The 18,723-nt window shown below is 48.1% G+C and overlaps 1 protein-coding gene across 1 annotated transcript in view; it reads right to left on the bottom strand.

Moving 5' to 3' along the window:
* Positions 1–13,848: 13,848 nt before the first annotated feature.
* The window catches only part of LOC142908977 (TPR and ankyrin repeat-containing protein 1-like), a 37,698-nt gene continuing 32,823 nt past the window's right edge, over positions 13,849–18,723 (bottom strand). Inside the window, exons 20-21 of the mRNA XM_076059663.1 lie at positions 17,670–17,759; positions 13,849–17,244 (exon numbers count right to left, since the gene is read on the bottom strand). Coding sequence (XP_075915778.1) covers positions 17,111–17,244; positions 17,670–17,759 — 224 coding nt within the window. The 3' untranslated portion in view covers positions 13,849–17,110. The remainder of the gene's footprint in view (positions 17,245–17,669; positions 17,760–18,723) is intronic.

Raw genomic sequence — 18,723 nt, 5'->3', positions numbered from 1 at the left:
TGGCTTCTGGTTCATGTCTATATGGCTTCTGGTTCATGTCTATATGGCTTCTGGTTCATGTATATATGGCTTCTGGTTCATGTATATATGGCTTCTGGTTCATGTCTAGATGGCTTCTGGTTCATGTTTATATGGCTTCTGGTTCATGTATATATGGCTTCTGGTTCACGTATATATGGCTTCTGGTTCATGTATTTATGGCTTCTGGTTCATGTATATAAGGCTTCTGGTTCATGTATATATGGCTTCTGGTTCATGTATATATGGCTTCTGGTTCATGTATATATGGCTTCTGGTTAATGTATATATGGCTTCTGGTTCATGTATATATGGCTTCTGGTTCATGTATATATGGCTTCTGGTTCATGTATATATGGCTTCTGGATCATGTACATATGGCTGTGGAAGATTTGCGGGCGTGCTTAGACTGTACTGACTGGGATATGTTCACGACTGCTACCAATAGTCTGGATGAACTCACAGAGGCTGTGACGTCCTACATCAGCTTCTGTGAGGACTGCTGTATCCCAACACGTACCAGGGTGAACTTTAACAACAATAAGCCCTGGTTCTCAGCAAAGCTCAGAAGGTTGAGGTTGGAGAAGGAGGAAGCGTTTAGGAGTGGAGATAGAGACAGATTCAAGGAGTCGAAGAACAGGTTTAGCAAAGCGGTGAGAGAGGCTAAACGACTGTACTCAGAGAGACTAAAACACCAGTTCTCTACAAACGACGCTGCTTCTGTCTGGAGAGGGCTCAGGCAGATCACCAACTACAAACCCAGAGCCCCCCACACCACTAACGACTCCCGCCTAGCCAACGACCTGAACGAGTTCTACTGTAGATTTGAAAGACAATTGGACTGTCCTGAACCACCCCTTCCAACCCAAGAGGCCCCATCCCCCACCAATACTACAGTGACGACTATCTCCTTTCAGGAGGGAGAAGTTAATAGACTTTTCAAGAGGCAGAATCCACGCAAAGCAGCCGGGCCGGACTCTGTCTCTCCAGCCACCCTCAGGCACTGCGCTGACCAGCTGTCTCCGGTGTTCACCAACATCTTTAACACCTCCCTGGAGACATGCCATGTACCAGCCTGTCTCAAGTCCTCCACCATCATCCCTGTGCCCAAAAAGCTAAGGCCAACAGGACTAAATGATTACAGACCGGTCGCCCTTACATCTGTGGTAATGAAGTCTTTTGAGCGCCTGGTCCTGGCACACCTCAAAGCCATCACAGACCCTCTCCTGGACCCCCTTCAGTTTGCCTACAGAGCCAACAGGTCTGTGGACGATGCAGTTAACATGGCCCTCCACTTCACCCTACAGCATCTGGACGCCCCAGCATCCTACGCCAGGATCCTGTTTGTGGACTTCAGCTCTGCCTTCAACACCATCATCCCTGCCCTGCTTCAGGACAAGCTCTACCAGCTGAACGTGCCATACACCACCGGTAAATGGATCACAGACTTCCTGACTGACAGGAGGCAGTGCGTTAAGCTGGGAACACAAGTCTCTGGCTCCAGGTCCATCAGCACCGGAACTCCTCAGGGCTGCGTCCTTTCCCCTCTGCTCTTCTCCCTGTATACCAACAGCTGCACCTCCAATCATCTGTCCGTCAAACTATTGAAGTTTGCGGATGACACCACCCTCATTGGGCTGATCTCTGGTGGGGATGAGTCTGACTATAGGTGGGAAGCTGACAATCTGGTGACCTGGTGTAGCCAGAACAACTTAGAGCTAAATGCTCTAAAGACAGTTGAGATGGTTGTGGACTTCAGGAAGAATACAGCACCACTCACCCCCATCACCCTGTTAGACTCCCCAGTCAAAATTGTAGAGTCCTTCCGCTTCCTGGGCACTATTCTCTCCCGGGACCTCAAGTGGGAATTGAACATCAGCTCCCTCACCAAGAAAGCTCAACAGAGGATGTACTTTCTACGGCAGCTGAAGAAATTCAACCTGCCAAAGACAATGATGGTGCAATTCTATACAGCGATCATTGAATCCATCCTCACCTCCTCCATAACCGTCTGGTACGCTGCTGCCACTGCCAAGGACAAGAGCAGACTGCAGCGTATCATCCACACTGCTGAGAAGGTAATTGCCTGCAATCTACCGACCCTCGAGGACCTGCACACGACAAGGTCTATGAGGCGAGCGAGGAAGATTATGGCCGATTTCTCCCACCCTGGACACTCTCTGTTTCAGCTACTCCCCTCCGGCAGAAGGCTTCGGTCCATCAGGACCAAAACCTCACGCCATAAAAACAGTTTCTTCCCATCTGCTGCTGGCCTGTTAAACAAGGCCAAGGGCTAACACTGTTTTTAACATTTGATCTACATAACGACACGTTGCTGATATTAACTATGTTTCCCTATTTGTATTTTTAAATTATATCTTAAAGCTATTTTATATTCGATATTTATTTAATTTTATATATTTCAGCCCCTTAATGTTAGACTTTTAACCCTTATTATAGTAAGACTTGTTTAAAACTTATTTAAGATTTTAGATTCCTATATGTTGAATGTATGCACCATCCTGCCAAAGTAAATTCCGTGTCGGTGTGAACTTACATGGCGAATAAAACCCTTTCTGATTCTGATTCTGGTTCATGTATTTATGACTTCTGGTTCATGTATATATGGCTTCTGGTTCATGTATATATTTCTTCTGGTTCATGTATATATGGCTTCTGGTTCATGTATATATGGCTTCTGGTTCATGTATATATGGCTTCTGGATCATGCAGAAACGGCGCATGGTGCCTTCGAGTACTCTAACACGGTAATATGTCACTGCCTTGTGTACTGTATGAAGCACGTGGTTTTTATCCCATGTGGTTTTTAGTAAATGGTTCGCAGAAGCGATTGGTGGCGCGTGGCTGCACGTGCGCGTGGGATGAGGCTGTTGGTGGTACAGTTTTGAGGGGTGTGACCCCCGTTCAAGAGATAACTATACCATCTCCTTCCTCGCCCCAAGCCACGGCTAAACAACGAGTCGAGCCAGAGTCACGATCCAGACTTGGTCCTGTCACGCACCTCTCAGGGCGAAGTTGCACCACAGGTGAGCCTCGGTGCTGTAATCAAACCCTAGCTGCCACTGCTATTCAGTGGCCTAAAATATGGCTCTAGATTTTGGTGTTATAATTTATTTACGTAGTTCATTGTTAAAAATTCGGTCACAGTCCCTATGATCACTGTTACATTGGATTTTTGGCTTTTATTTTGGTGATTTCGAAAAGTTTTTTTTGTTTTGGCATGTTTTTGTTTATTGTAGTACAGAGTTAGACTGATGGCTTTAATCTTAGTTTTCTTGTGGTTGTTGTTATTTGACTTGCATCCCACTGGGATTTTTTGCACACAGCGTTGGTGTACGGTGCTATTTCAGGAATATTTTGATATTTTGTTCCTGTATTTTCTGTTTGCACAGTCACAAAATCACTTTAAGATGTTTTCTTGTTCATGTTTTTGTTTGTTGCGGTTGCACCCGATTCAAGAGCCGAATGGCTCACAGGGCTATACCTAATAAATGAACTAACTATGAAATGAACTAAGCCCACACCACTGGCTGCATGCCCAGGGGAATGGCCAATCGTCAAGAAAAATGCTTTGGGGGGCATTGTGTTATGCTGGTGTGTTGGTTTCAGTTACATTTCTTTGGACGATTTACCATAAAAAAACCATCGTTGTGTAGACTTGCCACTCACTACCAGTCTGAACGGATTGCTCTGCTATGTTGGTCAACTTCGGTGATTTTATCTCCTGCATAACATTTCAAATGAACGTGTGTAATAAGTATGTTAAGATAAGCATTTATTCCTATGCTTATTTCATTTACTTATTTAGCATGTTGACATTTATTTACAAACAGATCTTTTTTTTTAATTAATCGACCTATTGCTTATTTGGGTTAATAGTATTTCGTTAAAAAGCATACTATTTTTTTTTGCTGTGAATCACATTTTAAATATATGTATACACAATGCTGGGTATGTTATTGTTAGAATGTTTAATAATTGCACCACACAGTGGAATGCAAACCTATAATTTGTCAATACATAAAAAAAAAATATTTGTTACAAGTTAAAACGGAATGCATTTAAGAAAAAAAACACAAATGTAGTTTGCTTGTTAATAATTAATGAATATTAATATATTTTTATTTAAAGCTTTCGTAACTGCAGGGGTTCATATTGTTGGTTCTTTCGGTAAAGTCGCCACGTAGAAGGGAAACAATAAAAAATATAAAACAACAAAATTCTCACGACGTTTCGACTGCAACCACAAGCAATCAGCATCAAGCGTGAAAAACCACAGCGGGAAAATTTTCATTTTATTGTTTCCCTTCTACGTGACTTTACCCAAAGAACCAAGAACATGAATATTAATCGTATATTAAGGACACTCTTAATAATGCAGGGATAGTAGATGAGACATCGCCCTGCATGCTAAACACCCCGTCTGTTGGGCTATGGAGACACCGAGTTAATGGAAGTACATTAAGTAGGTTCGTGACCTACTATCTATACAGATGTTTGAGTATCAACCCTCTGTGTAGTGCAATGGTAATCTCTGTGTAATGGTTTTGTTTCTCATAAGCAAGGGAACTAAGTTTAAAAAAAATTGGACAAATGTCCCGAGGCATCATTTGATAAAACACTCCATGAGTGCTGGGGTAAACGTGATGATGGGAAGGAATTTGAATGCTGACCAGTGTGAAGGAAGAAGCCGACATAGTTGTGTTGTGACTTGCAAAATGTTGGTTGAACGTTGCATGGATTAGACAAAACAGTCTGCTCAACTCAATCTTCCACATTGATGCGGAAACAGAGACAACAACACCAAGTTGGTCCTAAGTAGTTCAAGAAAAAAAACATTCAAGAGCCTTCACTTCAGTTTAATTTCGTTGTAAAGTTTAGTATTAGGTATGAGAAGAGGTTTTCCCCTTCTTTTCTGGCAACAAAAGATGCAAAGTCTATCGTGGAGGGAGGGGGAAATGGAAAGCTTGCACGCAGTGTATGCTAAGTCGATCCACGTTAAGTCCACCCACATTAAACTACTTCAATGGTACAGTATATTTTTCAAGTAGTGGTACCCCAAACTTTCGCAGCTCTTATAAATTCCCTTTTCACGCCATCAATAGGTAACCCCCCCCCCCCCCCCCGCGCCAAACGGCAAGTCCACCGGCACGTACACCACCTCTTTTCTAAAATCGGCCAATCAAATGCTAATTTTTATGCTAATTTCTTTGTCAGGACACCTTGTTTGCTCGCACACAGTTTAAAGGTCCGCGGTCTGAGCGTGGTTGTGTTTCGCTAAATTCTCCTGTTTGATTAGTACTAGGTGCCTCGGTGAATGTATATGCTCTGACTTTAACATAGCTATTTCTGTGAATAGTTACAAGCTAATCACTCAGCTATTTCAATGCTAAATTCTATGCTAATTCCTTTGTCAAGGGGTGCCTCTGCGGATGTGTATACTTTAACTTAGCTATTTCAATGAGCCATTTCAATGCTAAATTATATGCTAATTCCTTTGTCAAGGCACTTTGTTTTCTTCTCACACAGCTTAAAGGTCGTGATCTGAGCGTGGCTTTTTTCACTCCAGCGCTGTCCTCCAGACAGTCTCGTCCCTTCACCTGATGAAGGCCGCTTGTGTTGTGGCCGAAACGTCGTGATTTTTGGTATTTTATTTTTTACCTACGTGACTTTACCAATAGAACCAAAGAGTATCGATCCACGTTGTCCAGAGTGCACACATCAGGTGGGGCTTACATGGTCCACTGAATGCCAATTGTCCATGGAGTTCGCTTTAACTCTTATTAACTACACCGGGGTTTGGCTACTGTGAAAAAAAACATTTTAGAATCGCTTGGCCTGATTGGAATGGACTTAAAATCACTTAGAAAATATAATATACAGTATGCGAAGTTCCCAGCCTAAAACAATATCGTCATCTATTTGTCCGTAGACCTGAAACGCGGATTACGCACGTGGGCAGGCTCAGCATGCGCTTGTTCCGCCCTTGTTTCAATCCAGTGATGGATGAGGGTCTCCTCATGGCATTCAGGGTCGTGGGGGCTTATTTCACTTTACTTCAACGCTGTTCAGCGAATGTTGGTGAAGGCAGGGAGCATAGACGCAGGAGCATAGTGCAGCACAACACTTTTTATGCAGTTGCTAAAACGCAAACCCCCGCATGTGGGGAATATTGACGTGTAAATGCACATTCTTCCGTCTACGTGTGGAGAATATTTATAAAGATTTTTAAAAACCTGATGCTCTATCGATGATCTCCGCGGGTAGGTGTCTACCGAGTTTTGTAAGGACCCAGGTGAGGAATATTTGCGTTTGTAATCTAAAGGTCACGGACTACCACGCACCATAGGTCACCAATTATGATGCTGAAGACGTGAGTATGGTGAGCTTGACGTACTGAGCTTTTAACAATTTCTGGCAAATGTAAAACCTCAGTACGAATTTGTACGAATTTGCATGTTGACATTTCTTGACAAACAGATTTTTTTTGTTAATTAATCGACCTATTGCTTATTTTGATTAATAGTATTTCATTAAAAAAGGAAAACTTTTTGGGAAATTTTTTGTCGGCTGCGAATCACAATTTAAGTAAATACATGCATACACAATGCCGGACGTGTTATTGTAAGAACGTTAAATAATTGTGTCGTGACATGGGGGCATGTCACACCGCATGGTGCCGGGCCCGTGGCGTGTAGTTTGAACAACGTTACCGTCCTCTTGCCCCGACGTTATCTGCTCGCCACACAGAGTCGTGAGCAGCGATGACACCGGTACGGAGGGATATAAAGGGGGGCACGTCCATAAATGACGTCACACGATTTGGCCGATTTTTGACCCCCCCCCCCTCCTCGTCACACGGCGTCACAAAAAGTCAGACCCCCCTTTCAAATATGACGTCACAAAGCTCTGCCCCTCCCCCCCTAAACCATATTTTCATTTTGAAAATAAAACACGCGGCAAATCACTTTAAACTATTGTCATTGCAGTGCGTATTTAATTATTTTATGGTCTGCCTACCAACGAGACGACTTTACCGACAGAACGAAAGAGTGTGGATTCCTGTAGTCACGAACGCTTCAACTCGAGATTGTTTGCTTCAACATTCTCCCATAGAGAAGCAACTCACTCACTCAACCACCCACTCACTCACCCACCCACTCACTCACCTACCCACTCACCTCACCCACCCACTACTCACCCACTCACTCACTCACCTCACACACCCACTTACCCCACCCACCCACTACTCACTCACTCACCCACCCACTCACTCACCCACTCACTCACCCACCCACTCACCTCACCCACTCACTTAGCCCACCCACCCACTACTCACTCACCCACTCACCCACCCACTCATCCACCCACTCATCCACCCACCCACTCAACCACCCACTCACTCAACCACCCACTCACTCAACCACCCACCCACTCACCCATTCACTCACTCACCCATCCACTCAACCACTCACCCACCCACTCACTCAACCACCCACTCAACCACTCACTCACCCATCCACTAAACCACCCACTCACCCATCCACTCACTCAACCACTCACCCACTCACCCATCCACTCACCCACCCACTCAACCACCCACTCACTCAACGACCCACTCACCCATTCTCCCATGGAGAAGCAAAATGCTCCTTCGTGGAAGAAATAAAAGGTGGCCTTAGTCAATTTAAATAATCAAATAGTGAATAATGAAAATGAATCAAAAGTAGCTGTGACAATTCTATTTAATTACGTTTATTTAAAGTTGCGCATTTTTACGTGACGTCACATTTCTCAAACCCCCCTCCTCCCTCCACCTCGTCACACATCGTCACAAATGTCTGACCCCCCTCCCCCCCCCCCCCATAGGTGCGTGACGTCATTTATGGACGGCCCCTGAACTTGACTTTCCAACATCGGAGGAAGCCCCCCAAACTCAATTGGGTAGCGCTCTAATCCCGTCGTCTGAAACGTGCCGCTGTTTTGCCGCTTGCACGAAGCTGGCCCGTGGTGAACACCGTGGCTGGACTCACCCACAACAACATTTGGGCTACTCGCGCTGCTAGTGGGGCAACGAGAAAAAGCATGTTGGCGCCAACAAAGTTACAGGCCATTGGCATGTTTGTACATGATGTGTATTTATTTTAAAAAAAAATATTAATATATCGTCGTAGGAAGGAGATATCACTTGATTAAAAACATTGCTCACGTATGTCTGGTAAGTACGCTGACGATGTACGGTGGCAGTTCAGTACTATGTTCTTGTATATATGGCTTCTGGTTCATGTATATATGGCTTCTGGTTCATGTATATATGGCTTCTGGTTCATGTATATATAGCTTCTGGTTCATGTATATATGACACTTTTGTGAGGAGCAATGTGGATGAGGTTGGTCTAGTTAATTGTGTGAACGTAGCTCCTTGAATTTAAACGTGCCCCATTTGTTGCAAAGTGTAAATCTATACAATTAATTGTGCAACCGCCAAAGGTTTTTACAGTGGGGAAAATTACCGGTAAAAACGATGTTGCAGAGTTTCACCCTTACCAAACCCCAACTCCCTGGAATTTTGACAATGCAATAATCTATTTGTCGCATTTGCATTGTCTGCATTGAATTACATTTTGCCCAAGTACGCAAAATGTATCGGCGTAACATTTGCGCGCATTTCAATTCCCACTGGCGCAATTCTACGCGTGCATTTTACACGTTAGAACTGGTTACAGTAATAATAATAATAATTGCGTTACTTGCTCTCAGTATTGAAAATACAGCGACACGTTCGCCGGCGTTGTTGGCGCTTTCAGCACCAGCTCCACGCCGTGGTTCTCACGGTGAAGTCGCACGGTGGGTAGAAACACAATAATAGATCACGTGACGTTTCCATCGCAACACGAGCAAGCGTCTTGTTCTTACCTGCTGTGCGACGACGTTGCCGAAAGAACCAGACGGCATGGATTCCTGCAGTCACGAAAGCTTAAAATCAAGAGTCATTACACGCTCGTTATGGAGACGCGTGCAATGATACTATTTTGTTCAATGTTTACTTTTCTAAGGCCGCCTTTCAGAACAAATTAACTATATGGATGCCTCTAAATTAAGGGAATATATTTACGTGATCAATAACTTCCCCCCACCCCCCATAAAAAAACGGCGGCCCAAACGGATCCGTAGAATGTGGCCAAATTCCCTTTCCAGTTTACTAGACGAACAAATCTTTAATTTTTCCCGGTAATGCCGACCGAGCTAAATGACCGCTTTTTCAGAAGTTGACCGGGCGATCACAAGCGACAGTCTCAGTTCTCATCCTCCTGCTTTACGGTGACTACATCCACCAGGAGGTCGCCACCTGGAGTCGAACCCTGACCTTCACGCTCCACCGTTATCTCCTCTTCACACTCCACCATCACTCCGGGCCACGTAGCGAAGTTGTCATTTTCTTCCGGTTCTTGTTTCATGAGAGATGGGCTCATGGCAGCGGCGCTGTGGCAATCGCTTTTTGTGTGTCAATGAGTGCCGTTCCGTCCACAGGACACCGACTGTTGGGGTACCTCGACACCAAATCGGGCCGCATCTACCGCTTGCCTGTAAATTCCCCGCTTATCTTTAACTAGAATTGTTTAAAAAGACCAGTGGATACCTTCTGCGAGCACAGGCAAAGGTTTGTTAGGTATTGTGTTTACATGATGGATGTATTTGCAATGTTATAATGTGCGCCAGGTGTAAAAGTAATGCACGTTGGGCAATTATTTTTAAAAGTGCATAATTCCGGTGGCTTATCGGAAGTCAGAGCGTTCCAGACGGCGCAAGGGCCCGCCAGAAGCCGCTGATGTGAGGATGACCACCGGAGTTTGCGTGACGGTGGTTTTTTGCTCTTTGACGAGACCAGCGAGGTTACTGCGGCTAATTCGTGGCAAAGCGCTTTGCGTGTTAAATGAGTGCCGTTCCGTCCACGGGATACCGACTGTCGGGGTAACTCGACACCAAATCGGGTAGCAACTACAGCCCGCGAAACACGGAGGGGATGCCACGGAACCCCCACGCGGAGAGGCGCGCCGGCCGAGCGCTTGGTCCGGGGCCGTGCGAGCGTGGCGTGGCTGGAATCTGGGGTGACCGCTTTGTACCCACGGATAACGCTACGGGTCTTCTCGGTCGACGCTCGCATCCAACATCTATTTAACTCTTTACGCGCAATCTCTGTAAACTTATTATATATGCAGGGCTTGGTTTCTTTAGAGCGTATATGCTGTCAGTTTCCTGCCAAGTCAACTGCATTTTCATAAGTTTAGAACGGCCAGGTATAATTGTATTGGTATTAGTTTTTTTACAGGATCTGATTGGTTGTTTGTATGCACGTGGTGGATTGTAGAGAAACCTTTCCTAAACCCACTTGCTCACCCTGTGCTTGGTTGACATCTAAATTTACACCAATAAAATATACATGCAGTAAAACCTTGGATTGCGAGCATAATTCGTTCCGGAAACGTGTTTGTAATCCATCAATAAAATATACATATACTCGTATATCAAAGCACTCGTATATCAGTTGTGATCACGTGACGCTCCGCAGACAAAGCGTGTACTGTACGTACTGCTCGTATTGCAAGACCTCGCTCGTTTATCAAATTATTTACTTAAAATTTTTGCTCGTCTTGCAGACCAAGTTACTCGCAATCCAAGGTTTTACTCTGCTGTATGCAAAGGGGAGATAAAGGAGACAGTTTCTCCAACGTCAATCAGTGAAATGAACACGTGTTGCAGAGACAGCAATTCATTTGGTGGCAGATCTGGAGCAACTCTAAAGCAGTGTCTGTTGTGTCAATCAGTGGCCCCTCGCAGATAGAAAAAAAAACGAAATCCAGGCCCTCCATCGTTTCTCCAGGAATTGATCAGAGATCCCTCCAATCACAACTCAAAGCTTTTCATCACATAATAAACAAGGATCTATTTATATTCTTGGTTCTTTCGGTAAAGTCACGTATAAGGGAAACTTCTACGAGACTTTACCGAAAGACCAAGAATATGAATCCCTTCAGTCACGAAAGCTTTAAATCAAAATTTAAAGGCTCTATTTGACAATGTAAATCAAGTAGACGCCTTGTAGGTGCAATGGCCGAAGGGCTTTGTGAACCGATGTTTTTTCAGCAGCAAACTTTGGACCAATTTAGATTTTCGGATTCTCAACTGCAGGACGTGGCCCGTAAAAAAGGTCACTGGGCTAATCAATGTTATGGGGTCAGCGGCATTCTCGAGCGAACCCCGCGGATGATCGCGGTCAGTGCTCGCTGCATGTCCTCGTGAAATGTTCTCAGGCACAAATCGCCTTGCTGCTCAATCCATCAGCGAGGCGGCGGCAGTAACAGGAGCACTTCACCCCCTACACTAACAAAGGCGGAACAAAGAAGTGGCGAGTAAACTTTGTTTAAATCAAGCCGACGCTTTATTTCTATCTCACCATCGTCGTCATCATCATCAAACAGCAGCAGCGGCCAACGCAAAGATCGTGATCGCAATCATCGCGATCATTTATCAGTCGCCGTATTTCACGTGCGACTGCGGCCTCTTCTGTCAACCCGTCTGCACCGATTTGAGCAACGCGATTTTTTTTGTTGCTCCGAAGTTTTCTGATGATGATTAAAAAAATGTCCCTGGCACCCCCACCCCCACCTGACAGCGTGAACCACCACCACCACGACAAGACTGCACGGGAGCAACTCCTCAGTGCCCAGGGGCACCGTAGCACTGCGCCCTTTCACCCCGGCCGCTGTGGGCCACCCTCAGTCTGCGGGAGTGAGTAGAGACACTGGAGTGTTCTAGATTTAAAGCTTTCGTGACTGCAAGGATCCACACTCTTTGGTTCTATTGGGTAAAGTCACATAGGTAACAAAAATAAAATAACAAAAATCACGACGTTTCGGCCACAACACAAGCAGTCTCGTCCCTTCACCTGATGAAGGCCGCTTGTGTTGTGGCCGAAACGTCGTGATTTTTGTTATTTTATTTTTTACCTACGTGACTTTACCCAATAGAACCAAAGAGTTTAGAGACAGAGTGGTTCGATGTTCAATTGCAAATGCGGCCGTCATTCCTGTACAAAGTGGTGGAATGTTGACCACAATCGAAAATGAATTGGACCTTTTAATCGTCTGATTATCTTTTTAATGTAAAACAATTACAATTTTGGCATGACATCATTCACGTGTCTACATTGCTATTGTAAATAAAAGGCTACTCATCTTGTTTCAGAACAATACAGACAAGATGCAAAAAAGTGTTACCAAAACGGAATGCCGAATTTATATTCGTCGCGTTGACAGCTAACAAAATCCATTTAAGATGTTAGAGAAGTAAATTAACGTGTACAGCGGAAGAAATCTGGGATGCGAATCCCATGCGTGAAGATGAATTTCTAAATGATCTACCGTGTTCTTTCGTTGCTGTCATTCTGTCAATCGCAGGAAGCGCCTGCTACGTAAAATGAACGCGTTCGGTGGTTACACAAAACTAGTTAAACCCCACGTAAACTATTACAAACAAACTACATTCACGTCCATCACGCCGACTTTTGGTCAATGATGACCTGGACACAGGCCCAGGCACGGTCCACAAAACTACGATTCAGTTTAGCGGCAAGAGAAGCACGTGCGGGACGCGGCCTGCTCGGCATTCTGGGTAGCTGCGTGAAAAAACGAAGTTGTGCATGTCACGCGGCGGTCTCTCCGGCACTGCGAGCTCGGCTCGTGATGGTGTCACTGTAGAGAGTGGAGCGTGATGGTGTCGCCGTGGAGGAGAGTGGAGCGTGATGGTGTCGCTGTAGAGAGTGGAGCGTGAGGGTGTCACTGTAGAGAGTGGAGCGTGATGGTGTCACTGTAGAGAGTGGAGCGTGATGGTGTCACTGTAGAGAGTGGAGCGTGAGGGTGTCACTGTAGAGAGTGGAGCGTGATGGTGTCACTGTAGAGAGTGGAGCGTGATGGTGTCACTGTAGAGAGTGGAGCGTGATGGTGTCACTGTAGAGAGTGGAGCGTGATGGTGTCGCTGTAGAGAGTGGAGCGTGATGGTGTCGCTGTAGGGAGTGGAGCGTGATGGTGTCACTGTAGAGAGTGGAGAGTGATGGTGTCACTGTAGAGAGTGGAGCATGATGGTGTCGCTGTAGAGAGTGGAGCGTGAGGGTGTCGCTGTAGAGAGTGGAGCGTGATGGTGTCACTGTAGAGAGTGGAGCGTGATGGTGTCGCCGTGGAGGAGAGTGGAGCGTGATGGTGTCGCTGTAGAGAGTGGAGCGTGAGGGTGTCACTGTAGAGAGTGGAGCGTGATGGTGTCACTGTAGAGAGTGGAGCGTGATGGTGTCACTGTAGAGAGTGGAGCGTGAGGGTGTCACTGTAGAGAGTGGAGCGTGATGGTGTCACTGTAGAGAGTGGAGCGTGATGGTGTCACTGTAGAGAGTGGAGCGTGATGGTGTCACTGTAGAGAGTGGAGCGTGATGGTGTCGCTGTAGAGAGTGGAGCGTGATGGTGTCGCTGTAGGGAGTGGAGCGTGATGGTGTCACTGTAGAGAGTGGAGAGTGATGGTGTCACTGTAGAGAGTGGAGCATGATGGTGTCGCTGTAGAGAGTGGGGCGTGAGGGTGTCGCTGTAGAGAGTGGAGCGTGATGGTGTCGCTGTAGAGAGTGGAGCGTGATGGTGTCACTGTAGAGAGTGGAGCGTGATGGTGTCACTGTAGAGAGTGGAGCGTGAGGGTGTCACTGTAGAGAGTGGAGCGTGATGGTGTCGCCGTGGAGGAGAGTGGAGCGTGATGGTGTCGCTGTAGAGAGTGGAGCGTGAGGGTGTCACTGTAGAGAGTGGAGCGTGATGGTGTCACTGTAGAGAGTGGAGCGTGATGGTGTCACTGTAGAGAGTGGAGCGTGATGGTGTCACTGTAGAGAGTGGAGCGTGATGGTGTCGCTGTAGAGAGTGGAGCGTGATGGTGTCACTGTAGAGAGTGGAGCGTGATGGTGTCGCTGTAGAGAGTGGAGAGTGATGGTGTCGCTGTAGGGAGTGGAGCATGATGGTGTCGCTGTAGAGAGTGGAGCGTGTCGCTGTAGAGAGTGGAGCGTGATGGTGTCGCTGTAGAGAGTGGAGCGTGAGGGTGTCGCTGTAGAGAGTGGAGCGTGATGGTGTTACTGTAAAGAGTGGAGCGTGATGGTGTCGCTGTAGAGAGTGGAGCGTGATGGTGTCGCCGTGGAGGAGAGTGGAGCGTGATGATGTCGCTGTAGAGAGTGGAGCGTGATGGTGTCGCTGTAGAGAGTGGAGCGTGATGGTGTCGCTGTAGAGAGTGGAGCGTGGTGGTGTCGCTGTAGAGAGTGGAGCGTGAGGGTGTCACTGTAGAGAGTGGAGCGTGATGGTGTCACTGTAGAGAGTGGAGCGTGATGGTGTCGCCATGGAGGAGAGTGGAGCGTGATGGTGTCGCTGTAGAGAGTGGAGCGTGAGGGTGTCACTGTAGAGAGTGGAGCGTGATGGTGTCACTGTAGAGAGTGGAGCGTGATGGTGTCGCCATGGAGGAGAGTGGAGCGTGATGGTGTCGCTGTAGAGAGTGGAGCGTGAGGGTGTCACTGTAGAGAGTGGAGCGTGATGGTGTCGCCGTGGAGGAGAGTGGAGCGCTCGTTGATCACTGCACCGCGACACGAAGGAGATGCACCGTGCACGTTTTTCTCCGTTAGCCTGAATAACAAAAGCCAAATGCATTGGTCCGTACCAACCGTGGCCTTGAAATGCAAAATGTTATAAAGAACAGCTTTAAATTGGCATAGGAACTAGTTGCCTGTTGGTAAATATTAAGGTAACAGACAAACCCTTCAAAACGTACTAACACAAACTAATTTGTATTCAAATGTGAAATGTTGCAGGCACGTGGAATCCACGCACATTGCCTGGTCCGGAAGATGGTGTGTGTGTGTGTTGCGCTGGGGATGGTGTGTGTGTGTAGCTGGGGATAGTGAATGTGTGTAGATCTGGGGATGGTGTGTGTGTGTAGCTGGGGTTAGTGAATGTGTGTAGATCTGGGGATGGTGTGTGTGTGTGTGTAGCTGGGGATAGTGAATGTGTGTAGATCTGGGGATGGTGTGTGTGTGTAGCAGGGGATAGTGAATGTGTGTAGATCTGGGGATTGTGTGTGTGTGTAGCTGGGGTTAGTGAATGTGTGTAGATCTGGGGATGGTGTGTGTGTGTGTGTAGCTGGGGATAGTGAATGTGTGTAGATCTGGGGATGGTGTGTGTGTGTGTGTAGCTGGGGATAGTGAATGTGTGTAGATCTGGGGATGGTGTTTGTGTGTGTGTAGCTGGGGCTAGTGAATGTGTGTAGATCTGGGGATGGTGTGTGTGTGTGTAGCTGGGGTTAGTGAATGTGTGTAGATCTGGGGATGGTGTGTGTGTGTAGCTGGGATTAGTGAATGTGTGTAGATCTGGGGATGGCGTGTGTGTAGCTGGGGTTAGTGAATGTGTGTAGATCTGGGGATGGTGTGTGTGTGTAGCAGGGGTTAGTGAATGTGTGTAGATCTGGGGATGGTGTGTGTGTGTGTGTAGCTGGGGTTAGTGAATGTGTGTAGATCTGGGGATGGTGTGTGTGTGTAGCTGGGGCTAGTGAATGTGTGTAGATCTGTGGGTGGTGTGTGTGTGTGTGTAGCTGGGGTTAGTGAATGTGTGTAGATCTGGGGATGGTGTGTGTGTGTAGCTGGGGATAGTGAATGTGTGTAGATCTGGGGATGGTGTGTGTGTGTGTAGCTGGGGTTAGTGAATGTGTGTAGATCTGGGGATGGTGTGTGTGTGTGTGTAGCAGGAGTTAGTGAATGTGTGTAGATCTGGGGATGGTGTGTGTGTGTGTAGCAGGGGTTAGTGAATGTGTGTAGATCTGGGGATGGTGTGTGTGTGTGTAGCTGGGGTTAGTGAATGTGTGTAGATCTGGGGATGGTGTGTGTGTGTAGCTGGGGCTAGTGAATGTGTGTAGATCTGGGGGTGGTGTGTGTGTGTAGCTGGGGTTAGTGAATGTGTGTAGATCTGGTGGTGTGTGTGTGTGTGTGTAGCAGGGGCGGAGTCCCCGTTCAAAGCCTGAGTGCCGGAGCTTGGGGATAGTGAATGTGTGTAGATCTGGGGATGGTGTGTGTGTAGCTGGGGTTAGTGAATGTGTGTAGATCTGGGAATGGTGTGTGTGTGTGTAGCTGGGGTTAGTGAATGTGTGTAGATCTGGGGATGCTGTGTGTGTGTAGCAGGGGTTAGTGAATGTGTGTAGATCTGGTGGTGTGTGTGTGTGTAGCTGGGGTTAGTGAATGTGTGTAGATCTGGTGGTGTGTGTGTGTAGCAGGGGTTAGTGAATGTGTGTAGATCTGGTAGTGTGTGTGTGTGTAGCTGGGGATAGTGAATGTGTGTAGATCTGGTGGTGTGTGTGTGTGTAGCTGGGGTTAGTGAATGTGTGTAGATCTGGGGATGGTGTGTGTGTGTGTGTAGCAGGGGTTAGTGAATGTGTGTAGATCTGGTGGTGTGTGTGTAGCAGGGGTTAGTGAATGTGTGTAGATCTGGTGGTGTGTGTGTGTGTGTGTGTAGCTGGGGCTAGTGAATGTGTGTAGATCTGGTGGTGTGTGTGTGTGTAGCTGGGGCTAGTGAATGTGTGTAGATCTGGGGATGGTGTGTGTGTGTGTGTAGCTGGGGCTAGTGAATGTGTGTAGATCTGGTGGTGTGTGTGTGTGTAGCTGGGGTTAGTGAATGTGTGTAGATCTGGGGATGGTGTGTGTGTAGCAGGGGTTAGTGAATGTGTGTAGATCTGGTGGTGTGTGTGTGTGTGTGTAGCTGGGGTTAGTGAATGTGTGTAGATCTGGTGGTGTGTGTGTGTGTAGCTGGGGTTAGTGAATGTGTGTAGATCTGGGGATGGTGTGTGTGTGTGTGTAGCAGGGGTTAGTGAATGTGTGTAGATCTGGTGGTGTGTGTGTAGCAGGGGTTAGTGAATGTGTGTAGATCTGGTGGTGTGTGTGTGTGTGTAGCTGGGGTTAGTGAATGTGTGTAGATCTGGTGGTGTGTGTGTGTGTGTGTAGCAGGGGCGGAGTCCCCGTTCAAAGCCCGAGTGCCGGAGCCGGGACTCCTCGGCGTCGCCGCGGCCCCGGCCTGCGCTCCGTCTTGTGCAGCGGGTCGAGCTCCTTGAAGGTCGCCGCCCCCTCTGGCTCTCCTTCATCCTCATGCACCTCGTCTGATGAACACCACCAGGGCCCGGTCAACCGCCCGCAACGGGCAAAACCACAGAGCGCGTCCCGCCAACAACGCAGGGCCCGCCGATCGACGCGCCGCCGAGCACGGGGGGCCCCGCTCCTCCACCGGCCGCCTCCGCCGCGCACTCAAAATCCGACGCGGACGCCCCCGCGGGGCGGCCGAACACGAGACGGCGGAGCGAGGAATGTGGACTCAATGGGTCGTACACGGTCGCGCGTTGGCCATCTTTGTCCACGAGGGGTACGGGTGAAAGGAGAAACGCCCCCCCGTACGGCAAAACCGGTTCACGCGAGCTGACTTGGCCGACTCCAGCAGCAGACAGAGAGAGAGAGTTGACCGCCGTGAGCTCGTCACTCCGACCGGATGATTAAAAAAACGACCTCGGGGTAAAATCGAGCGACAAACCTGCGTCGGCCGCTCCGCGGGCCACGATCGACTCCAGCTCCGTGGTGCACCTGTCCAAATGCTCCACCGCCGATCGCAGCTTCTCGCCGACTGCATGGTGAAATTCCCGACACGCACGCCAACACGCAAACACGCCCAGGCGGGGGATCATCAGGGATGCTCGTGGAATCGTCCTCCGCGGAGCCTGGAAGCCCGGAACGCCGTTTTCCCATCGCGACAAACCACCAATGCACCGGAACGAGACGAATTATTTGGCGATGCTGCGCAGAGCACAGCCTAACAAAGAAAAACCTCGCGTTAGTCACGGCCTCAAAACGTATCTACGTAACGCGACGTTTCAGGCAACGGCCCTCCTTCACAGCGCTGAGAAAGCGCCGGTAGAGGTCGCGTTAACAATTGCACGTCACCCTGCTGCGCACCGTGGCAAACCGGCCGTGTGGCTCAGTGTTGGAGAGAGGGGGGGGAGGCTCGCGATGGCTGCGAGTTCAAATCCTGGTTGGCGCTTCCTCTCCTCTCCCCGCGTGAACCGCCACCTCAAGGTGCTTGCGCCGACCTCTAAGGCCTCATCATTGCAAGCCTCCTCCGCGGAGGCAGAGCCGCGCGCGATGGCCCGCTCGGTCAATCCGAGGCCTCTAAGGTTGCGTTCGCATAAGCGGAGGGGATTGCCGAGAGGCGTCAGGGTCGGGATGTAACCCGCGACCTCCTGTATGCCGGGCGAGGTAGTTCACATCTCCTAGCCACCGAGGCGCCCCATCACGAGGCACCGCGACCGGGTCTGAGTGGCATCGCGGGTTTGGTGTTGCCCTGATGCGGTACTGGAGACCCGGCACCAAGGGGTCCGTGATCCGATGTGAAGATGCGGTGCTCTCACCGTCTTCGGATTGACGACCACACGGATTAATTTGCTCTGTAAGGTTCCATCTGCCACAAGATGGGACCGCAAATCGCATTTATGTTTAGGGAGTTAATCAAGTAAACGGTGTTCAAAGTAATCTCTTTAAAAAGGAGTTAGGAGCCTTCACTCTGACAGGATACAGTTTTGATTACAAAGCGA

The sequence above is a fragment of the Petromyzon marinus genome, unplaced genomic scaffold, assembly GCF_048934315.1.
Source record: "Petromyzon marinus isolate PM22_M1 ecotype Great Lakes invasive population unplaced genomic scaffold, UKy_Petmar_22M1.pri1.0 PM_G_Scaffold_11, whole genome shotgun sequence".
In the NCBI taxonomy this organism is placed as follows: domain Eukaryota; kingdom Metazoa; phylum Chordata; class Hyperoartia; order Petromyzontiformes; family Petromyzontidae; genus Petromyzon; species Petromyzon marinus.
Note: the sequence above shows the minus strand (reverse complement) of the source record. Positions and strands in the feature narration are given on the sequence as shown.